We start from the raw sequence: 22,199 nt of genomic DNA, 5'->3' as shown, positions 1-22,199 counted from the left end.
GCACCTCCCTCTGGTGCTCCTCCACCATTTTCTTTCTTCCATTGCCTTCTGTCCTCTGCCATCAGACTCCCTTCTCCAGTCCTGTATCTCTTTGACCAAACAAATTCCCAGCTCTTTACTTCATCCCCCCACCCCCACATTCACCCTATCACCTTGTGTTTCTCTCTCCCCTCCCCCACCATTTGAATCTACATCTCATCTTTTTTTTCTCCAGTCCTGCCGACAGATCTCAGCCCGAAATTTTGACTCTACCTTTTTCCATAGATGCTGCCTGGCCTGCTGAGTTCCTCCAGCCTTTTGTGTGTGTTACTGTGATTTCAAACTTGTCCTTTCTGAGAAAGTTAGGACTGGTTCAATTACGGCATCCAATGACATGTTGAACAACGCGCTCAGAAATGAAGAATTTGAAGAACTGTCAGTTGTTGACATCGTTAGAACATTTCAAGATTGGAGAGCTGAGTGCAAACATGGATTCAGCCTTATGAATTCAATCAAATGTAAATCCAACTAGAAATGGATCATTCAGATGATCTAATGAGAACATCAAGATCTATCTTTCAATAGGAGGTGAAATTAATCTGGTCAGTGCTTATAGACAATGGATTTGTAATGAAGACAGTTCAGAAAAGTTTACAAAACATTAAAATTTTCTCTGTTGTAGTCTATTACATTATTGTTAGGCTCCTTCTCTCAGGGTCAACCATGGATGTTTCATCCTAGCTGTCTAGATCCCCAAGCCAGGGCAGTATTTTATGGAGAGCAAGCTGTTGGCCATGTAGCAGGTTCCCCTGCTCCACGCATCTGATGAATCCAAAGGGATGGTGGAGACAGATACAGCTTGGCACCAACAGATCAGAGTTGAACTCAACGTAGGACTGCCTCCAGCTCTGGATTTTTCCCTTGGGGCTTATTCCCGAATCCTTCCCGCTGAGTGGGTATAGCCGTAATTCTCTGAAGATTTGAGAACAGATTTTTCCTTCTCCTAGATAAGCTACCAATTACAGCTGATGAGCCCCATCTGCCCAAAGTGACAACATCCAGGTAAACCGCCTAAGTTCCTTCTTCTGTCAGTAGAAGTGGTTCCATTGGGCTTAGTAGCTAAGCCACACATGATGGCCAGGATCTGGACTTGGTTATCAGAGGCTATTTGAGATGCATGCCATTGGCAGCATTTAATAGGTCTCCCCACTACCACCCCTGGCTATGACAACCTTAAGGAATCGATATATTTCATTATCTTCTTAATTAATAAATTTTCATTCTATATGCATAGTATGCATATTACAGAAAAAGAGAAATATTTATACTGACACACACAAAATGCTGGAGGAACTCAGCAGGCCAGACAGCATCTATGGAAAAATTTACAGTTGACATTCTGGGTGGAAACCGTTCGGCAGGACCCTCCTCCCGAATTTCCCCTCTCCCTCACACAGATTTCCTTGTCACTCACACTTTTAATAGAGGGATGGAAAGACAGAGGGATAGAGAGATAGGTAAATGTATAACTAATATCTAGAAGTACCACGCTCTAAAAGCAGGAAAGAAGCTGTTCCTGAATCATTGAGTGTGTACCTCCTTCCTGACAGTAGCAACAAGAAGCAGGCATGTACTGGGTGACATGGGTCCTTAATGATAGATGCGACCTCTTTGAGGCATTGCTCCTTGAAGGCGTCTTGGATACTACAGAAGCTAGTGCCCATGATGCAGCTGACTGGGTTCACAACCCAGACAGTGAAGCTCTCCACGGTACATCTGCAGAAACTTGCGAGTGCCTTTGGTGATAGACCCAATCTCCTCAAACTCATAATGAAGTATAGGCCAATGACTCCTCATGAAATGATAAATATGTTAAGAAATTAAATAAGTAGTGCAAAAAACCCAGCAAAAATAGAATAGTCATTTGTGGAGTATGGTGTGGGAGGTCTAACAGATGCAGTGTGCATGGACTAACTTCATACTGAGAAGCAGAGAATGTTGCATCATACTCTGACTTCTGCCCTGTAGGCAGCAGCGTCAAAGAGGCATACAGCACAGAAACAGGCCATTCGGCCCATATAGTTCATGCTGTTCAATATGTCCATCTCAACTGAAGTTCAAAGAAAATTTATTATCAACATACATGCAGTACTATGCAAAAGTCTTAGACATAAATGTATATACTGTATATACATAAGACCTTTGCACAGTAATATATTTGTCAACATGGAGAGAGGAGAGCAAACTTGTAAACCTGACAGGAGCAATGGCTGTTGGGAATGGCGAGGCTGTAGTGCGGCGGGAAGGGTGTGGGACAGGTGGCAGAGAAGGAGTACCAGGGATGGTGGGTGGTGGCGGGGGCACAGGCGCAGACATGCCCAGCTCTGAGACACCAGACAAGGTCATTTGATTCCAAATTTATTAATCATTACAGAATGTCTGTCTGTGCTTCCACTTTTCCCAACAATGATTCCCCTCTCCCAGCCCTCTTCCCACTGTCAGTCCACAGCAGAGACCCATATCAAAAACAGGTTTGTCATCACTCACATATGTCATGAAATTTGTGTTTTTATTTTGCGGCAGCTGTACAGTGCAATACATAAAATTACTACATTACTGTGCAAAAGTCTTCGGCACCCTAGCTGTGTATACGTGCCTAGGATTTCTGCACAGTACAGTACGTGTCACCATATACAACCATGAGATTAATTTTCTTGTAGGCATTCACACTAAAAACACTGTAGAATTAATGAAAACACACACACACAACAAAACAAAAAAAACTGCAAATAGAGCATAATAATAATAATAATAATAATAAATAAGTAAGCAATAAATATGGAGAATGTGAGATGAAGAGTCCTTGAAAGAGAGTCCATAGGTTGAGGGAACAATTCAGTGCTGGGGTAAGTTATCCCCTCTGGTTCAAGAACCTGATTCAACAGTGGGGTAATAACCCTCCCTGAACCTGGTGGTGTGGGTCCTGAGGCTCCTGTACCTCCTTCTTAATGGCAGCAGTGAGAAGAGAGCAAGACCTGAGTGGTGGAGGTCCTTGATGAGGGATGATGATGACGTCCTTTCCTGTGACAACATTTCTTAAGACTCTTGGCAGAGTGGAGGATCAGAGGGATCTCGGGGTCCGAGTCCATAGGACACTCAAAGCTGCCATGCGGGTTGACTCTGTGGTTAAGAAGGCATACGGTGCATTGGCCTTCATCAATCGTGGGATTGAGTTTAAGTGCTGAGGGGTAATGTTTCAGCTATATAGGACCCTGCTCATACCCCACTTGGAGTACTGCACTCAGTTCTGGTCTCCTTACTACAGGAAGGATGTGGAAACCATAGAAAGGGTGCAGGGGAGATTTACAAGGATTTTGCCTAGATTGGGGAGCATGTCTTATGAGGATAGGTTGAATGATCTCGGCCTTTTCTCCTTGGAGCGACAGAGGAAGAGAGGTGTACAAGATAATGAGAGGCATTTATCATGTGGATAGTCAGAGCGTTTTTCCCAGGGCTGAAATGGCTAGCACGAGAGGGCACAGTTTTAAGCTGGAAGTAGGTACAAAGGAAATGTCGGGTAAGTTTTTTAATGCAGGGACTGTTGAGTGCCAGTGGCGGTAGTGGATTTGGAAATGATAGGGTCTTTTAAGAGACTCCTGGATGGCTACATGGAGCTTAGAAAAATAGAGGGCTATAGGTAAAGCCTAGGTAGTTCTAAAGTAGGAACATGTTCGGCACAGCTTTATGGGCTGAAGGGCCTGTATTGTGCTGTAGGTTTTCTGTGTTTCTATTAGATATCTCCCCAGAACTGAGGCTGAGCCAGTGGTCTGCTCTGGGCTTCACGTCTGAGGACTCACATTCATTGTAAATTCTTTTATTGTTGGCATGATTTTTTTTCTCTCTTTGCACATTGGGTGTTTATTGGTCTTTTTTCAATGTGTTATCTGGAAACATAGTCGCAAACCGAGAGTGCCTGTTGAAGTGGATGCAGTAGAGTCTTTTAAGAGACTCTTGGATAGGTACAAGAACCTTAGAAACACGGGTAACCCTAGGTAATTTCTAAAATAAGTACATGTTCAGCACAGCCTTGTGGGTCAAAGGGCCTGTATTGAGCTGTAGGTTTTCTATGTTTCTATGTTCTTTTGGGCTTCTGTGTTTTGCAGCTGCCTGTAGGGAGACAAAGCTCAAGGTTGTATAATGTTTACATACTTTGATAATAAATGCACTTTGAACTTTGAAAAGACTGTGCAGTCACCCTTTTGACATCCCACATGATCAGATGCTCCTCTGTACGATCATTTCTATATTCCAAGAGCACTGTGTAGTAATAATAACGTATTTATAGAACACTTTGCATACAATGTAGTTCAAAGTGTTTTTTTTTACACACCTTCTGCTTGTTCTTTTTGTCCCGATTGTGCTTTGGGGCCTGTTGGAGCCTGTTCCGTGCAGGTTAGAGTTTGATTGAGTGATGTGGCACTCTGCTATCCCCGCGGAGGACTGCGAGCACGGTCGGCGTCATGCAGCAGACCAGAGACGGGGTGCGGGGCCGTGATAGACTTCATCTCGAAGCGCGAGGAAGACTGAGGCATCGATGCGAATGCGGAGGAGGTCAGCGGTCACTCGCCACAGAGCCCACGAGTTGACGGCGGTTGGTAGCTGGGTTGGCAGCATCCAGAGAACTGCAGGTAGGTGGCATTGCATTTGCTCTTTGCAGAAGGACTGAGCATGAGCGGCTAGTCTCCTCAGTTCCAGCAGGAGAATGTTTTAGAAATTCTGAGATTTATGTATTATTGGACAATAATTTATATTGCTCTCCTTCAGCTTTCTGTGTTTTCTTTCATTCTGCCAATTGGCAGGTTGGGGTTCCAGGGTGGTGATGTGTTTATTTTTGTGCGAGGACAGGACTATGGATTTGGGGTTTGATGTTCTTGCTGGCTTTACTGTGTGGGCAATCAGTTGTTTTCTGTGTGTGGGAGAGGGAGTAGGGTGTTTGGTGTTGTTGTCATGACTTTCTTTTGCAATGGAGAGGTTGGGGTTTGGAGTTTTTGATGTTCTGGCTGCCGTCTTCCGGGTGGGTGATGTTGTTTTTTGTGCAAGGGAGGAGTTCCAGAGATGGGTGGGGGGGGGGGTGTTGGGGTTTGCAAGTCTGTTTCTTTTTCCCTTTTGTGCAGGGATGTCTTTTCTTTCAACAACTTCCATGTCTTTTCCTGTATTTCATGACTATCTGGAGAAGTTGAATATCAGAGTTGCATTCTGCAAGCAAACTGTGACGGTAAAATTAACCTTTAAGCATTTGCAATGGGATAAAGTGCAGACATGAATACAAATGATAATAAACATGAAAATAAAAGATGAAAAGATGTTAGCTAAACACACAGGTGTTTGGGTGTGTCAGTCCCTCTCTCTTCCTCACACTACTCCTGGAGGAAGGTCCCTGCAGTCAAAAGATCCCTCTCTCTCCCTTGCACTTGATGCTGTCAGAGGGTTATGCTGGAGTCCTGGGTCTTTGGCGAGGCTTAATCGATGCGGTTGTAGTCTGGACTCTGTAGTACACGTTAGGTTGTGTTTCTGGTCGTTCCATTCTTTGTTGTTATTTTCAGGCGATTTTGATCAGGGCAGCCTGTAACTAATGAACGACTCAGCGCCAGATTGAACTGAACTTGAGCTGAGCTGAATATGGACTCTTCAGATTTTCTGTTTTATATTCTGTGCTTTTGCTTTTCTTTTGTTGTTGTTTGTGCAATTTGTTTTTTTTCGCGGGGTGGGGTTGTGGGTTGCTGTTTTTTTCTTTGAATGGGTTTGTTTCATGGCTGTCTGTGGGTAGACAAATCTGAGGGTTGTATACTGCATACTCACTTTGATAATGTACTTTGAATCTTTGAAAACTAAGCTTAAATAAATAGGTTTTCAGCTGGCATTTAAAAGGTGTCAAAGAGTGTGCATCCCTTATAGTTTTAGGTATTGAATTCCACAGTTTAAAAGTGTAGTTCTTAAACTCTGACCTACCAATTATCTCTAGGGAGATTGTTCCCTGGTATAGGAACTGTACCTTCCTTAATCACAAGATTCTACAGAGAGTGGTGCGGAGAGCCCAGTGCAACTGCAGTTGTGAACTTCCCATGATTCAGGACATTTACAAAGACAGGTGTGAAAAAAGGGTCTGAAGGATCACTGGGGACCCGAGACTCCCTAACCACAATGTATTTCAGCTGATACCATACGGGAAACGGTACCGCAGCATAAAGGCCAGAACCAACAGGCTCCGGGACCCTCTTCCACCAGGCCATCAGACTGCTTAACTCACGCTGATTTCAGTGCATTTCTATGTGACATTGACTGTTCTATTTATTAAAATTATTATAAATTACTATGATTGTTCATTTCATACTTAGACAGAGCCATAACATAAAGATTTTTACTCTTTATGTACGTGAAGAATATAAGAAAAAAAGTCAATTTAACTGAATTCATTTCAATTTAAGAGACCAGTGGAAGAGGAACTGAAAGCTCAAGCAGGGCTATAAAATAAAAACAATTCTGTGATGTACTCCCTGCGGGGAACATGAGCATTGACTAACTCCAACCAGTCAACTGAAGAGTGCTTCATGACATTGTTGACTTGTGCTGTAGCTGTTAGAGTGGGCTGTGTGTAGTGTGGTGGATGTTGCGTGCATGGACTATAATACCATAAGATATGGGAGCAGAATTAAGCTATTTGGTCCATGAGTCTGCTCTGCATTTCAATTATGACATTTATTTTGCCCCTCAACCCCATTCTCTTGTGTTCTCCCTGTAATCTTTGACCCCTTTACTAAATTCAAAGTTCAAAGTACATTTATTCACAAAGTACATATAGATGCAGCTCTATAAGACTCTGGTTAGGCCACACTTGGAGTACTGTGTCCAGTTCTGGTCATCTCAGGATGTGGAAGCATTGGAAAGGGTACAGAGGAGATTTACCAGGATGCTGCCTGGTTTAGAGAGTATGGATTATGATCAGAGATTAAGGGAGCTCGGGCTTTACTCTTTGGAGAGAAGGAGGATGAGAGGAGACATGTTAGAGGTGGACAAGATATGAAGAGGAATAGACAGAGTGGACAGCCAGCACCTCTTCCCCAGGGCACCACTGCTCAGTACAAGAGGACATGGCTTTAAGGTAAGGGGTGGGAAGTTCAAGGGGGATATTAGAGGAGGGTTTTGTAGAGAGTGGTTGGTGCGTGGAATGCACTGCCTGAGTCAGTGGTGGTGGCAGATACACTAGTGAAGTTTAAGAGACTACTAGAGAGGTATATGGAGGAATTTAAAATGGGAGGGTTATATGGGAGGCAGGGTTTAAGAGTTGGCACAACATTGTGGGATGAAAGGCCTGTACGGTACTATTCTATGTTCTATATCATACAGAATTGAGATTTGTCTCCTTACAGGCAGCCAAAGAACCAAAAGGTACAGGAGCAAAAGTAGGCCATTTGGCCCATCGAGTCTGCTCTGCCATTCGATCATGGGCTGATCCAACTCTTCCAGTCTTCCTCACTCCCCTGTCTTCTCTCCATACCCTTTGATGCCCTGGCTAATCAAGAACCTAACAAGGAAACCCAACAGCCATGTCAATGAGACATTTAGATAGGCACAGGGATGAAAACAATATGGAGGGATATGGACATTGTGTAGGAATGAGGGATTAGAGCTTGGGGTTTTTTTTAATCTGTTTGGCACAACATTGTGGGCCGAAGGGCCTATACTGTGCTGGACTGTTCTAGCCCATTAAAAAAAGAGAAAAAAAAATCATCCAAACAATAAAAGCAAACATACGGCATTCAGGACTGAAGTCCACAAAAGAGAGTCTGTCCATAGGTCCCGAGTTCATTGGAGAGCTAAGTAAGTGTCGCAGAGCAGTGAGCTGAAGCAGCCCAGCCCACACCTTGGGCCCCGACACCTGACTTTTTCAATCGTCGACCAAACATCGGGTTCACTTGCTTCGATTCACTGCGGGGCTTGGACCCAGCCTCCTCAATACCACCTGGCACCTGAATTGTCATCCTAACATTGGGTGGGTTCTGTCTTATCAACACACCCCGGGGCTTCTATTTGGCCTGCGCCCGACCTTTCCAATTAGGCCTGGTGCCTAAATTGCCCTAGCATTGGGTGGGTTCTGTTTTGTCGACACACTCTGGGGCCTAGACCCTGCTGCCTTGATCTGGTCTGAGACCCACCTTTCCAACTCAGCCCGGAGCATAAACCTCAGGAGCTTCACTGCTTCCGGTGACATGCCCCCTGCCTGTCTCTGCTGCTGCTGCATCAAATTGTCTTTAAATCCAAAGGGAAGTTAAAGGCCATTGTTTGTGGTGGCTCACAAAATACTCAGTTATTACATACCAACTTCCACTTTAAATATACCTAATGAATTGGCCTTCATCACCATCTGCGGCAACGTATTCCACAGATTCACCACGCTCTGTCTAAAGAAATTTCTCCTGATCTCTGTTCTAAAGGGATGTCCTATTCTGAGGCTGTGCCCTCTGGTCCTGGACTCTATTGGAAATAACCTCTCCACGTCCACTCCAGCAAGGCCTTTCAACATTCGTTAGTTTGCAATGAGATTCCCCCCTTCTTCTTCTAAACTCTGGTGAGTACAGGCCCAGAGCCATTGTCTTCACTTGCACATTGGTTGTTTGTCACTCTTCACTATTTGTACTGTTTCACAAATTATTTTGCATTTCTCTATTTTCCTGTAAATGCCCACAAGGAAATGAGTCTCAAAGTAGGATGTGTTAACATATACATACTTTGATAAGAAATTTACTTTTAACCTGAAAATGCTAAAGTTCAAAAAATTCAAAGTAACTTATTATCAAACTGACATAAATGTCACCATATACACCCTAAGATTATACCAGAATTTGCCCCCTCAAATTAATCCAGTATGTTAACAGCAACTTCAACTTCTGCAACAGTAAGCGTAATTGTCCTATTTCGACCAGTAAAGCTTAAACAGGGACAACCTTACCACACTACAACACAGTCTTAAAGCCTGTGCTTGTATTATATCCAAACATTTTAAATTTGAAGATGAAGCTGATCCATAAGCCGCACAGCCATAATCAAGTACAGATCTAATCAAACAAATATAATCAACAGAGACTTCCGCGTAGCACGCCAAGAATACCCACATAGACACCCAAGAATAGTTCATGCCCCTTTACATTTGTCAGTTATCTTACTGATATGGTGCTTCCATGTCAGCTGATTATGCCGCCACAGTACAGTTTACTGTGTTCAGTTTAAGTCACCTCACTATGGGAAGGATGTGGATACTATAGAGAGAGTGCAGAGGAGATTTACAAGGATGTTGCCTGGATTGGAGGGCGTACCTTATGAGAATAGATTGAGTGTACTTGGCCATTTCTCCTTGGAGCGACAGAGGATGAGAGGTGACCTGATAGAGGTGTATAAGATGATGAGGGGCTTTGATCGTGTGGATAGCCAGAGACTTTTTCCCAAGGCTGAAATGTCTAACATGTGGGGGCATAGTTTTAATGTGCTTGGAAATAGGTACCGAGGGGATGTCAGGGGTAAGTTTTTCACTCAGCGAGTGGTGGGTGCTTGGAATGCATTGCTATTGGAAGTGGATACAATAGGGTGTTTTAAGATCCTTGTAGATAGGTACCTGTACATGGAGCTTAGAAAATAGAGGGCTATGCGCTAGGGAAACTCTAGGCAGTCTCCCGAATATTAGGCCGAATCTAAGATTCATCTTCCTTCGGGCATAGTCAACAAATCTATAGAATAGTAAATAGAACAGGATCAATGAACGATTAATCAGAGTGCAGAAAACAACAAACTGTCCAATTGCAAATACAAATAAATAGCAATAAATTACGAGAACATGAGATAATGAGATAAGAGTGAGATAATTGGTTGTGAGGGTCTCTGGACCCTCTCCACTGTCAGTAGGTATGGAGCCAAAACTATTCACAACACTTCAAAAGTGATATGACAAAGTGCTTGTAAACCCTCAGCATTTCATCCTTGCTTTTATTTTCTACACCTCGAGTAACTTATTTGTGCCTTATATATAGCGAAGTGGAAAGTACATCCTGTAACGAGATTTGCCTGCATGTGCTAATTCTTCCAAGGCCTTGCACGCTATCTTTAATTGCCTTCTCCGTTTTTTTTTGTGCTGACATCCCATTGGTTTAAAGTGTCCAAATGCAACACATGAATGGTTCTCGCCGCCATCAATCACGACAGCTCAGCCCAGCCACCAGCTGTTGCAGGCGAGAGACTGGCAGCGTGGGCTGGAGGATGGGAAAAACACTTTTCTATTTTCTAGGGACTGTCAGTCAAATTGATAGCTCTCCAATTGATCAGCAGGCACCCCAGGATCACGTGAGCGCTGGGGGGGCGGACACTGACTCGGCAATCGTCCATCAACGAAAGTCACGTTGTGATTGGTTGGAGTGGGCGGTGCCTCCAACCGGAGGTCTCAAGATGCCGCTGAACTGGCAGGCGCTGGAAAACGTGCCTTTGCTGTTGTACATCTTGGCCGCTAAGACGTTGCTGTTGTGTCTGGCGTTCGCAGGTGCGAAGCACTACCAGTCCAAGCGGCTAGAGGCGAAGCTGCAGCGCCAGCGGGAGGAAGCCCAGCGGCTGAAAGCGGAGGACAAGAAGGCGCAGTAGGGACGGTGAGCCGGGGCGCAAATGAGGCGCGGGGGCGGATACACGATCGACCAATGGAATGGGAAAGGCGCTGATTGACCGACGCCTTGGCCAATCGGAATTCAGAACGCCGCGACTGGACCGGGCAGGTCCAATCACTGGATGGGAACGGGGCGGGATTGGCGAGCCTGTAAACTCACGGACGGCTATAGGTTGGGAGGGACTTCGAAGGGCGGACAACCGGACCAGTAATATCGCAAGGATGGAGTGGGGCGGGGGAAGTTGGTGAGATGACGACAGCGGGGTGAGTGAATTGGGGAGAGAGATCTGCCGGAACAGTATGCGACTTTTTCCACTATATCTCGATACATGTTCATGGAGTACAGTCTAGTTCAGCACAGGAAGTGGTCCTTAGGACCCACATCATGTACTGAACTAATTAGATAAGCATTAAAATGCTCATTTTAACTAATCCCTTTTGCCTACAGAGTATCTACGTCCTTCCATTCTCTGCAGAATCATGTGCCTATTAGAGAGCCTCTTAAACGCCTCATTGCACTTCCCTCCACCATCATTCCAGACACCCACCACTCTGTAAGAAAAAATGCTACCCTCAATTATCTCCTTTGAACTTTCCCCTTTCACCTTAAATGCATGTCCTCCGGTATTAGAAAAGTCAATCGTCAGGAACTGGCTGACTGCTACATCTATGCCCCTCATAATTTTATAAACTTCTATCAGCATCCATGGCTGCAGAAGAAACAGCCAAAGTTTGTTCACCCTCTAGTTGTGGCACATACTCTCTAATCCAGGCGGTAACCTCTCTAAAGCCGTCACACCCTTCCTGTAACTGAATGTATTACCTCAGATAGGTCATTTGACTAAACCTTAATAAAGACCTGGATGGAGTGAATGTGAGACTGTTGTTAGAACCTAAACTCTCCCTGTTGGTAGGAGTGTCTGGGATCCAAAAGCATAGACTCAGAATAAAAAGGATTTCCTTTTAGAACTTGAGATGAGGAGGGATATTTTTTCAGCCAGAGGGTGGTGCATCTCTAGAATTTGAGGCCCAATCAGGTGGATTTGGTAGATTCTGGATAGATAAGGGGTTAAGGTTATGAGGAGTAGGTGGGAATGTAGACCATAAGACAAAGCCATTCAGCTCATCAAGTCTGCTCCGCTATTCCATCATAGCTGATTTATTTTCCCTCTCAACCAAATTCTCCCGCTTTCTCGTTGTAATCTAGGATCCTGACTTATCAAGAACCTGTCAACCCCTGCTTTAAATAAACTCAATGACTTGGCCTCCACAGCTGTCTGTGGCAATGAATTCCACAAATTCACCACTCTCTGGCTAAAGAAATTCCTCCTCATCTCTGTTCTAAATAGAAGTCCCTCTATTCTGAGGCAGTAGCCTCTGGTACTCGACTCAAGCACTACAAGAAACATCCTCTCCACATCGACTCTATCTAGGTCTTTCAACATTTGATAGGTTTCAGTTGGACTCCTCGCATTCTATTAAAATCCAGTGAGTACCGGCCCAGAGCCCTGGAATGCTCTTCATATGTTGACCTATATGCATCATTCCTGTGAGCCTCCTCTGGACCCTCTCCAATCAGCAATCTTTTCTTAGATAATGAGCCCAAAATGCTCACAACACTCCTAAGCACGGTCTGACCAATGCCTCAGCATTCCATCCTTGGTCTTGTATTCTAGTCCTCTCAAAATCAATGCTCACATTGTATTTTGTCTTCCTTATCACTGACTCAACTTGCAAGTTAAATCTTAAGGAAATCTGCACAAGGACTCCCAAGTCGCTTTGCATCTCTGATTTTTGCATTATCCCTCTGGTTAGAAAATAGTCCGTGCTTTTATTCCTTCTGCTAAAGTGAGTTACCATATAATTGCTGACACTGGCTTCCATCTGCAACTTTGCCCATTCTCCTGATCTGCCTAAGTCCTTCTGCTGCCTCAACACTACTGCCCCTTCAGGAAACCATGCTGACTTTGACATATGTTTCCCTTCTGGCGTCATCAAAGATGCTCTCACCCGCATCTCCTCCACCTCCCGCACTTCAGCCCTTAACCCATCCTTCCGTCACCACAACAGGGACAGGGTTCCCCCTGTCCTCACCTACCACCCCACCAGCCTCCGGATCCAACACGTTATCCTCCGCAACTTCCGCCACCTTCAACAGGACCTCACCACCCAGCACATCTTTCCCTCCCTACCCCTCTCAGCTTTTCACAGGGATCATTCCCTCCGTGACCACCTGGTCCACACATCCCTCCCCATAGAACTCCCACCCAGCACTTATCCCTGTAAGTGCAAATGCTAAACCTGTCCCCACACCTCCCCCCTTACCACCATTCCGGGCCCTAGACAGTCCTTCCAGGCGAGGCAACACTTCACCTGCGAGTCTGCTGGAGTCGTCTTATTGCATCCGGTGCTCCCGGTGCGGCCTCCTCTACATCGGCGAGACTCGACACAGATTGGGGGACCGCTTTGTCGAGCACCTCCGCTCCGTCCGCCACAACAGACAGGACCTCTCGGTTGCCACCCACTTCAACTCTGCCTCTCATTCCCATCTAGGTATGTTCATACATGGCCTCCTCTACTGCCATGATGAGGCCAAACTCAGGTTGGAGGAGCAACACCTCATCTACCGTCTAGGTAGCCTCCAGCCTGGTGGTATGAACATTGAATTCTCCAATTTCCGGTAATTCCCTCCCCCTCTCCCCATCCTAGGTCCCTCTCTGCCTCTCTCCCCTTTCAACTTTCTGCTCCTTTATCTCTACAGTTCTTTCATGCTTATCCTTCTCCCCCTTTATCCTTCCTCTGATTGGTTCTCCACCTGGTGCCTCTAGCCCTTCCCCCTCCCCTATCTCTATTACTGGGCTTCGGCCCTCTCTTCCCCCCCCCCCCCCCATTCCTGATGAAGGCTCTTGGCCCGAGACGTTGGCTACTCTTTTCTCACGGATGCTGCCTGACCTGTTGAGTCCTTCCAGCGTCGTGTACGTATTCTTTGACATATGTTATCATGTGCCTCTAAGTACCCCGAATCAACATTCTTACATCTTCTCAACCACTGGGGTCAGACTAACAGGGCTATAATTTACTTCCTTTTGCCCTCCCTCCTTGAAGAGTGGAGTGACATTTGCAGTTTTCCACTCCTCTGGAACAATGTCAGAATCTATTGATTCTTGAAAGATGATTCCTAATGCCTCCACAATCTCTTCAGCTACCTCTTTCAGAACCCTGGGGTGTATTCCATTTGGTCCAGGTGACTTACCCAACTTTAGACTTTTCAGCTTCCCAAGCACCTTCTTCTTAGTGAAAGCAACTTCTGCCCTGATACTCTTGAATTTCTGGCCCACTGCTAGTGTCTTCTACAGTGAAGAATGATGCAAAAGACTTATTAACTTACTCTGCCATTTCTTTGATCCCCATTACTATTTCTCCAGTGTCATCTTTGGCTAGCTTACCTTCATATTTCCTGGGCTGGACGTCCTGCTTGCTTAAGGAAGTTGAAGTGTCTCCCACAGCCTCTACTATCCAGCTGCAGTGATCGCCCCAGGACCAGGTCACTCACTTTCGACCTCTCCTACACTACTGTGTCCATAGCAATGCCTTCAAGGGCTGTCCATGTTCTTACTGAGTTTGCTATGTCATGGCGCGACTGAGTGTCCAGCAGCATAACTGGGCGGGCAGGCTGGGCTCATCAGCCTTGGTTGGCAGCCAGCCTCGGAGAAGGACAACTCCAATCCAAACCCGGGCAGATGGGACTCGTTAGCCTTGCCAGGCAGTCTGTCCAGGAGAAGGAAAATTCTGATACTTAACCGACAGCCTTTCTGTTGCCACAACGATCCGGACTGCAGCACAGGAGGGAAGAACGATTGTGCTGTTACTCCTGAGGACTCCTCTTCCCTCCTGCTCTTCGCAAGTAAAGAATCATGACCTTAATATTTCATCTTTTTCTTCTTCTTATGGCTTTTTAGTTGCCTTCTGTTGGTTTTTAAAAGCTTCCCATTCCTCGAACCTCCCACTAATTGTTGTTATATGCCCTCTCTTTTCATTTTATGCTTTTTCTGAATTACCTTATCACTCACAGTTGAGTAGTCCTCCCATTAGAATACCCCATTGGGTGTATCTATTCCGTGCTGTCCGAATTGCCCCCTGAAACTCCAGCCATTGATGTTCTGCCATCATCCCTGCGAGTGTCCCCTTGCAATCAACTTTGGCCAGCTCCCCTGTCATTTCCCTGTAATTCCATAGAGTTGAGTGGGCATGGAGAAGAAGGGGAAGGGGGCTGTGTGGGCTGTCTCTGTTCTCTGTGACCAGGAGAGATGAGGGGCAGGGAGGGAAGCAGGGGGTGTTCTGTGTGGGCTATCCATGTTCTCTGTGAATAGGAATGGAGGGAGGGGATGAATGAAGGGCTGTGAAGATGCTGTGTGAGCTGCCCCTTAAGGTGGGGTATGTGGAGGGTGGAGGAGGTACAAGGGGTGGGAGGGGGAGGAGATGGATGAGGGGTGGGATTGTCAGAACATGACTGGGGCTCATGGACGGAAAGATGTTTGGAGTAAGTGTAGCTAATAGTAACTATTTCTGTTCATCTCTCTCTGTCACCTCCTGCCATGTCTGTGTCACCCTCCCACCCTCTGTATGACCCTTTCAACAGGCCGATGCTGCTGATCCATGTGCGGGAGGGCCGTGCCCTGGTGTGGGACGCAGAGGGGGCCTCCCGCCTGCCTCGGCCCCCGGCCCTGTGGGGCCGGCCAGTGGGCTCACTGGCCCGGCAACCCCGGCAGAACACCCAGCTGGGCCTCCCCCTCAGCTTGCTGCCTGAGGAGGCATGGCTGCTGGCTGAGGAGGGGCTGGCGCTGCTGGTGAGGGCGCCGGGGCCGGAGCAAGTGGGGGTCCGAGGAGGGGGGGAGAAAGAGGAGGAGGAGAAGCTGCAACGCTCCCACACCGAGCAGAGCCGCCTGGCCCTGTGCCAGAGGAGGAAGGAACTTGAGGCCCTCGACCAGCAGATTCGGAGGGGGCGGCAGCTGAAGAACAAGAGACGGCCACAGGGAGGTGAGGAGGATTGTGGGGGAAGAATCTGTATCAGGTTAAACGTCACAGGCATTTGTAATGAAATTCGTTGTTTTCTGGTAAGTGCAGTACATCATACTAATAACTAAATTCGATTAAGTATAATGCAAGGAAATTAAATATGTAATGCAAAAAGAAGAAACATACTGAACTAGTGAGGGGGGAGAGAGGGTCGAGGAGGAGAGGAGAGGGTGTTGAGGAGAAGAGGGAGTTTTGGGGAGTGTACGGTGGGTCTAAGAGGGGGAAGCTTCGGGGGAGAGGGTTGAGGATCGGGGGTTTCTCGGCAAGAGGGTCAAGGAGGAGGGGGAATTTCAAGGGGAGGGTTGAGGAGGAGAGGGAGTCTAGGTGGGAGAGAGGTTGAGGACGGGATCAGGTGAGATGGAGGAGTGGGGTGTGCGAGGACTGTGTGGGGGAAGGGGATTGACGAGTTGTGAGGGCTGAGGGAACTGAGGAAACGGAGGGGATTTTGTAAAGGGAGAGGGCAGGCAGTGTATGACAGGAGAGTCGGGGGTGAGCAGTGCATATGAGCAGTCAGCACATGACTGGGGACGGGCAAAAGGGAATCGTGAGTGGGGCGGGGAGGGAGGGTCAGTGCTGGTGAGAGTGATGTATGTGTGAGGGGTTACTACAGGCACTCACCCCCACTGTTCCACGTTCTCGGATGTACAGAATCCATTCCATAGGGATAGAGGAGATACCACATGGGGATATGCCCCTCTGACCAACCCTCTCCTGTGCCTCCATGCACTTCCCCCTCTCTTCTGTCTCCATACCATCTGGGACGTGCCCTTATAACCAACAAATGCAATTTTTTTAAAAACAGCTTTGCACACCAACCATTGCTCTGAGCAGGAAATTTTACATAGCCTGAAAACAGTGTGGCACGAGGCACTTTAACCATATAAGAATTACAGCACGGAAACAGGCCATCTCAGCCCTTCTAGTCCGTGCCAAACGCTTACTCTCACCTAGTCCCACCGACCCGCACTCAGCCCATAACCCGCCATTCCTTTCCTGTACATATACCTATCCATTATTTTTTTTAAGTGACAATATCGCACCGGCCTCTACCACTTCTGCTGGAAGCTCGTTCCACACAGCTACCACTCTGTGAGTAAAGAAGTTCCCCCTCGTGTTACCCCTAAACTTGTGCCCCCTAACTCTCAACTCATGTCCTCTTGTTTGAATCTCCCCTACTCTCAATGGAAAAAGCCTCTCCATGTCAACTCTATCTATCCCCCTCATAACTTTAAATACCCCTATCAAGTCCCCCCTCAACCTCTGCTTGAGCAGTCGTTCCAGTGCAAAGGTTCTGCTGGGATACAGATGTGGGTCTTCCAGATTTTAAGAGCTTTGGGGTTCTATGAAACTGCATATTACCAAAATGTATTCCCTTCACATGCCTTTAAATTAACATTATATAATAAACAATTCCACCTACCCGTAAGCATTTCAGTTACCGTGTGGCCACACAGCTTAGAGGGAACAGTGCTTAAAACCTTCCGACCTCGGCCCTGTGCGCCACACCTCCTCCATCTCACACAACCCCCCCTCAATCTCCCTCTACAAAATCCCCTCTATATCCCCGACTCCCTCTGATCTCTCACAGCCCTGCGATTCATTCCCCCTTCTCCCCCCCCCAACCCATGCAGGCCCCTCCCTGCCTGTTATGTCCTCAGATGTGCCATACTACTCCACGGAGGGAGGGGGAATTGCAGTTGGTTTACTATTGTCATGAGTACCGATGTATGGTGAAAAATTTGTCTCACGTAGTGTTTGTACAGGTGAGATTATTGCACAGTGCATTGAGGTAGAGCTAGGTAAAACAATAACAGATTTAGGAATAAAGTGTTAAGAGTTACAGAGAAAGTGCAGTCCAGGTGGACAACAAGGTACAAGATCATAATGTGGACAACAAGAATCCATCTCATTGCACTTGGAGACGGTTTACAGTGGGTTTGACGCTGTCCCTGAGCTTGGGGGTACGGGCTATATAATGGGACAGCGTCAGTCCAAAATTTAATTCCAGACCAGTATTGGTTGTGGCGGGGCTGATGTGCTATGACAGGCAGCATCGCTGACAATAGCACAGCCTTCCCCAGTGAGCCTTAAGCATTATGTGCATATAGTCCTCAGTCCGGTCACCTCTGCGTGCGTGTGATGGGTCTTCCGGAGGCTGAACCCGTTGGAAGCATCTGGCCCCGATGGTGTTAACACTGCAACCTACCTCCATAAACCCTCTTCCTCCCATTCAGATGAACATAATTTTCCTCCCCTCTCCTGGGTCCTGCCCCAAAAATACCAGATTTTCAGGTTCTCTGTACAGAGGAGGGAAGGATTCAACACTGAGATCTAACCCCTATCTTCCTCCTCGTGTGTTTCCAGATGTCTAGAATCAACCCTCCCTCCCCCCGCCCATACAGTGGGAAGGGTTAACACTGAGACTTGCCACTGTAATACCAAATCGTAAGGATTTATATACGGGGGGAGGGGGTAGGTTACTACTGAGACCTGCCCCTTCCCCTTGTGTGTTCTCAGATGGCTAGAATCAATCCTCACCCATATGGAAGGGAGTGTTTGACACACACCTGCCCTACGTAACCAACCGCCTCCCCGTTGTGTTCCCAGATGAATAGAATCGCTCCTCTTTCTCCAGACAGAGGGAGTCGAAGCTTAGAAACAGGTCATTTGGCGAGCTCATTCAACCAACCAAGATTCCACTAAAACTAATCCTGTTTTGCCTGCATTTGGTGTGTTCCTTTCTAGACCAGAGGTTCCAAACCTGGGGTCCACAGAGCCCTCTGTTAATGGTAAGGATCTATGGCTTAAAAAGATTGGGAACCCCTGCTCTAAACCTTTCCTACCGATGATGCTGTCCAAGAGTCTCTGAAATGTTAACTTAATTGCCTCAAACAGCTTCCTCTGGCAGTTCGTTCCGTGGACGGTCCACTCTCTGGGTGAAGAAATAGCCCCCTGTATTCCTATTAAATCTCTCCCATCTCATGGCATTTAAAACTTTGACAAACTTCAAGAGATGTGTAGTGGAGAGGGTCTGGCTGCATTGTGTCCTGGTATGAAAACACCAATGGCTGTCAAATGGAATAGCTTATAGAATGTAATGTACATCCCTGGTAAAGCTAATTGAGCATATCTACATGAAACACTGCTGTGGGAAAGCAGCGTCCTTCATCAGAGATCCCCTCTCCCCAGGCCATGCTCTTTCCTCGCTGCTGATAGCCGATAGAAGGTACAAGAGAATCTGGACTTGAGCCCTGAGTCAAGAACAGTTACTTCCCCTCAACCATCAGGTTCTTGAACAAAAGGGGTTAACTGCTGTCACTTGCTCATTCATTGATATGTTCTCACAGCCAACAATCTCACTTTCAATGACTACATTTGCATTCTAAACAAAGGAGATTCTGCCGAAGCTAGAATTCCAGAGTAACGTGCGTGCACAAGGTTAAGACCAAGACATGCCCCCACAATTAACCCTCTCCCTTTTGCATGTTCGCAGATGTCCAGGAGCCCCGTGAGGAGGAGGAGGGGTCAGAGAAAGGAGTAAAGGAGACAGAGGAGGGGGAGCCCCCAGACACCCCTGGCCCCCTGAAGGAGCTGGCCAAACTGGAGGAGACCTTCAACTTCCCGCTGGAGAGCTGCCTGGTGCAACTGCATACTGCCTGCCCCCGCCCGCGTTCCCTGCAGCCCCTGGACTGGCGCCTGCCCTCCCCAGACTGGCCTTACCCTGGCCTCGAGTGCCACCAGCTGCGCTATGCTGTCTTCCGGGACCTGCGGGCCCGCGGATACCACCTCACCGCCGGCGGAAAGTTTGGCGGAGACTTCCTCGTCTACCCGGGTAGGTGTGACTGTTTCTTCTGGGGAAAGTTGAGGGGCGTGTAGGGGATGGCCGGGGGGGGGGGGGGGAGAAGAGAGAGAGTGTTGGAGGGTATATTTTGGTGGGGGGGGGTGCAGGTGAGGATGGCTGCGAAGGGAGACGGAGACTCTGCTGGGGAGTTGCAGAGGCTGGGATAAGGGAAGGCTGGTAAGTCACGGAGTCCACTGAGTTTACACACCTCCCCCTCCTGTTAGCTTCCTCCCCATCTCCTCTCCCGTGTAAACCCCAAGACTCCCCATCCTTGTGTTCAAACTTCTACACTCCACGTTCTCCTCTTTAAACCCTTCCCTTGCATCCCCCACTTCTATAACCTTGTACTCTCCCCTCATACCCCCCCGCCTCTTACTGAGGGCACGCCTCCTTGCCCAGGGCTGATGTCCCAATGTGTGACAGTTCCATCATTACATGACCCTGTCCTGTTTTGTCACAGGGCCTCCCTCCAGACATCAGTGTTACCCGGCACCCCAGAACTTTCTCTCTCTCCCCCCCCCCCCCCAAATTCTTTCATTTCCTCTGCCTCTGATCCCTTCCATCTCAAGGAGGTGGTTAAGAAGGCTTATGGAATGTGTGCTTTCTGAGTTGAAACATTGACTTCAAAAGTCATAAGGTTGAGTTGCAAGTTTATAAAACTCTGGTTAGGTTCTAGAGATTTGCATACCGTCCTGTTAGTCCACAACAGGAAGGCTGCTGACGCTTTGGAAAGGGTGCAGAAGTTGTTCACCAGGGTGTTTAGAGTGTATGTGGACAAACTTGGATTGTTTCCTCTGGAACATCGGAGACCGAGGGGATATCTGATAGAGATTTACAAGATTGCGAGGCATAGATACACTCCCTGTCTAAAGTGTTTCCCAAGCTAGAAATGTCTAATACCAGAAGGGATGCATTGAAGGTGAGAGGGCGTAGGTTCAAAGGGGATGAGACTGGCAAGTTTTTTTTTACTCAGTAGTGGATGCCCGGAATGCCCTGCCTGGTGTGGTGGTCAGTGGCAAATACATTAGAGGCTTTCAGGAGTTTAGGCACATGAATATGGGGAAGATGAAGGGGTATGGACATTGCGTAGGTATGAGGGATTTGTGTGTTTTTTTTAAAGAGGTTTTTGATTTACTTTCAGTTGGTTGGGCATAACATCAAGGGTTGAAGTGCCTGTTCCTGTGCTGGACTGTTCTATGTTCAGCTCTCTCCCTCCTGAACCCCCCCCCCCACCCCAAAACTCTTTAAATTCAACTTCACACTCCCACCTCTCCCGGTAACATTACTACACTACCCCCACCCCTCCCACTGCACTAAATCACTTAGCGATCTCTCTTCACCTTAAGGAGACTCTCAGCCTGTGTTTCCACCTTCCTCTGCCAGGAGAGTACCACAGACCCGCTGGGGAATGATTCCCCTCCACTCTGCCTGACACCTTTTTTTTAAAGCCTTGGTCAGCAGTAACCGATAGGGCTGAGGGGCCTGTTTCCTTGCTGCATGACTCGAAGCAGTATTTAGTTTCACACTAATGGATGAGGTTTGGATGATACGGTGCTAATGAGCGAATGGGATATTTATAGACAATAGGTGCAGAAGTAGACCATTCAGCCCTTCGAGCCTGCACCGCCATTTTGAGATCATGGCTGATCATCTACTATCAATACCCGGTCCCTGCCTTGTCCCCATATCCCTTGATTCCCCTATCCATACCTATCTAGCTCCTTCTTGAAAGCATCCAGAGAATTGACCTCCACTGCCTTCCCAGGCAGTGCATTCCAGACCCCCACAGCTCTCTGGGAGAAGTTTTTCCTTAACTCTGTCCTAAATGACCTACCCCTTATTCTCAAATATTCCCATATTTAGATGGGAGAATAAATGGGCCAGGGGGGAACCGGTCTTTGTGCCGTCTGACTTGTGACTGGGAACCATCTGTCCATCGGGCTCGCTCATCTGTCTCCCCTTCATCCCTCTGTGACCTGCAGGTGACCCACTGCGGTTCCACGCTCACTTCATCGCCCTCTGCGTCCCTTACGGCCGGCAGTTGCCGCTGCAGGAGACTGTCACGGCTGGGCGGCTCGGATCCAACGTCAAGAAGACAGTGCTGCTGTGCTCCGTGGTGGAGGGGGGCCCGGTGGTTTACACTTCGCTGCGCTGGAGTGGGATCTAGTGAGCGTGCCCCGGGAATCGCCGTTACAGTGGAATGCCTTTGGACATGACTTTGCTGAATAAATTATATTTGGATGCACTTTCACTGTGACTGTCTTTCCTCGGGGGAAGTACCTGGTAGAAAACTGAATGCACCTCAGGGGCCAGACACGCAGTGAGGCTTCCTGTCGCACACTCCCAAAGCCCAGTGTGGACCAAGTCAAAACCTCCCTCTTCTACACCATCACCTTTCCCTGCACTGTTCAGTGAAGGGTTTCCCCCCACCGTCGTCTCCACACCTGTCCCAGACAGAAACCACCCCCAGCTGGAGCAGACACACCGAAGGAGAGCATCACACCCCAGCACGCACCAATGGAGACCCAGAGAGAGAATCTTGGCAGCAGAGTTCTTCCCCTCAATGGAGAGAGAACTTTGCCGCTGACCTCTGGGGCCAGTTTA

The 22,199-nt window shown here is 47.5% G+C and overlaps 1 protein-coding gene across 3 annotated transcripts; it reads left to right on the top strand.

Annotated features, from left to right (window-relative positions):
• Positions 1-10,054: 10,054 nt before the first annotated feature.
• tsen34 (TSEN34 tRNA splicing endonuclease subunit) lies at positions 10,055-21,840 on the top strand. Of its 3 annotated transcripts, none has more exons than XM_059949410.1 (4): positions 10,524-10,664; positions 15,318-15,715; positions 19,248-19,586; positions 21,578-21,840. In XM_059949410.1, the coding sequence occupies exons 2-4, from the start codon at positions 15,322-15,324 to the stop codon at positions 21,760-21,762; spliced, it is 918 nt and encodes a 305-aa protein (XP_059805393.1). In that variant the 5' UTR covers positions 10,524-10,664; positions 15,318-15,321; the 3' UTR covers positions 21,763-21,840. The 3 variants fall into 3 exon arrangements, with proteins under 3 accessions (XP_059805394.1, XP_059805393.1, XP_059805392.1); XM_059949409.1 differs by lacking the exon at positions 10,524-10,664 and adding an exon at positions 13,622-14,582; XM_059949411.1 differs by lacking the exons at positions 19,248-19,586; positions 21,578-21,840 and having other exon boundaries at positions 10,055-10,664; positions 15,318-15,457.
• Positions 21,841-22,199: the final 359 nt, after the last annotated feature.

Source organism: Hypanus sabinus, chromosome 24 (assembly GCF_030144855.1).
Source record: "Hypanus sabinus isolate sHypSab1 chromosome 24, sHypSab1.hap1, whole genome shotgun sequence".
Taxonomy (NCBI): domain Eukaryota; kingdom Metazoa; phylum Chordata; class Chondrichthyes; order Myliobatiformes; family Dasyatidae; genus Hypanus; species Hypanus sabinus.
This window is presented reverse-complemented; position numbering and strand designations above follow the sequence as displayed.

Excerpts from the sequence above, each read along its gene's own strand:
- tsen34 (XM_059949410.1), top strand. The coding sequence starts at position 15,322 with ATGCTGCTGATCCATGTGCGGGAGGGCCGTGCCCTGGTGTGGGACGCA. Across the intron at positions 15,716-19,247 it reads CAAGAGACGGCCACAGGGAG|ATGTCCAGGAGCCCCGTGAG; the intron begins GTGAGGAGGATT and ends GCATGTTCGCAG. Across the intron at positions 19,587-21,577 it reads AGACTTCCTCGTCTACCCGG|GTGACCCACTGCGGTTCCAC; the intron begins GTAGGTGTGACT and ends TGTGACCTGCAG.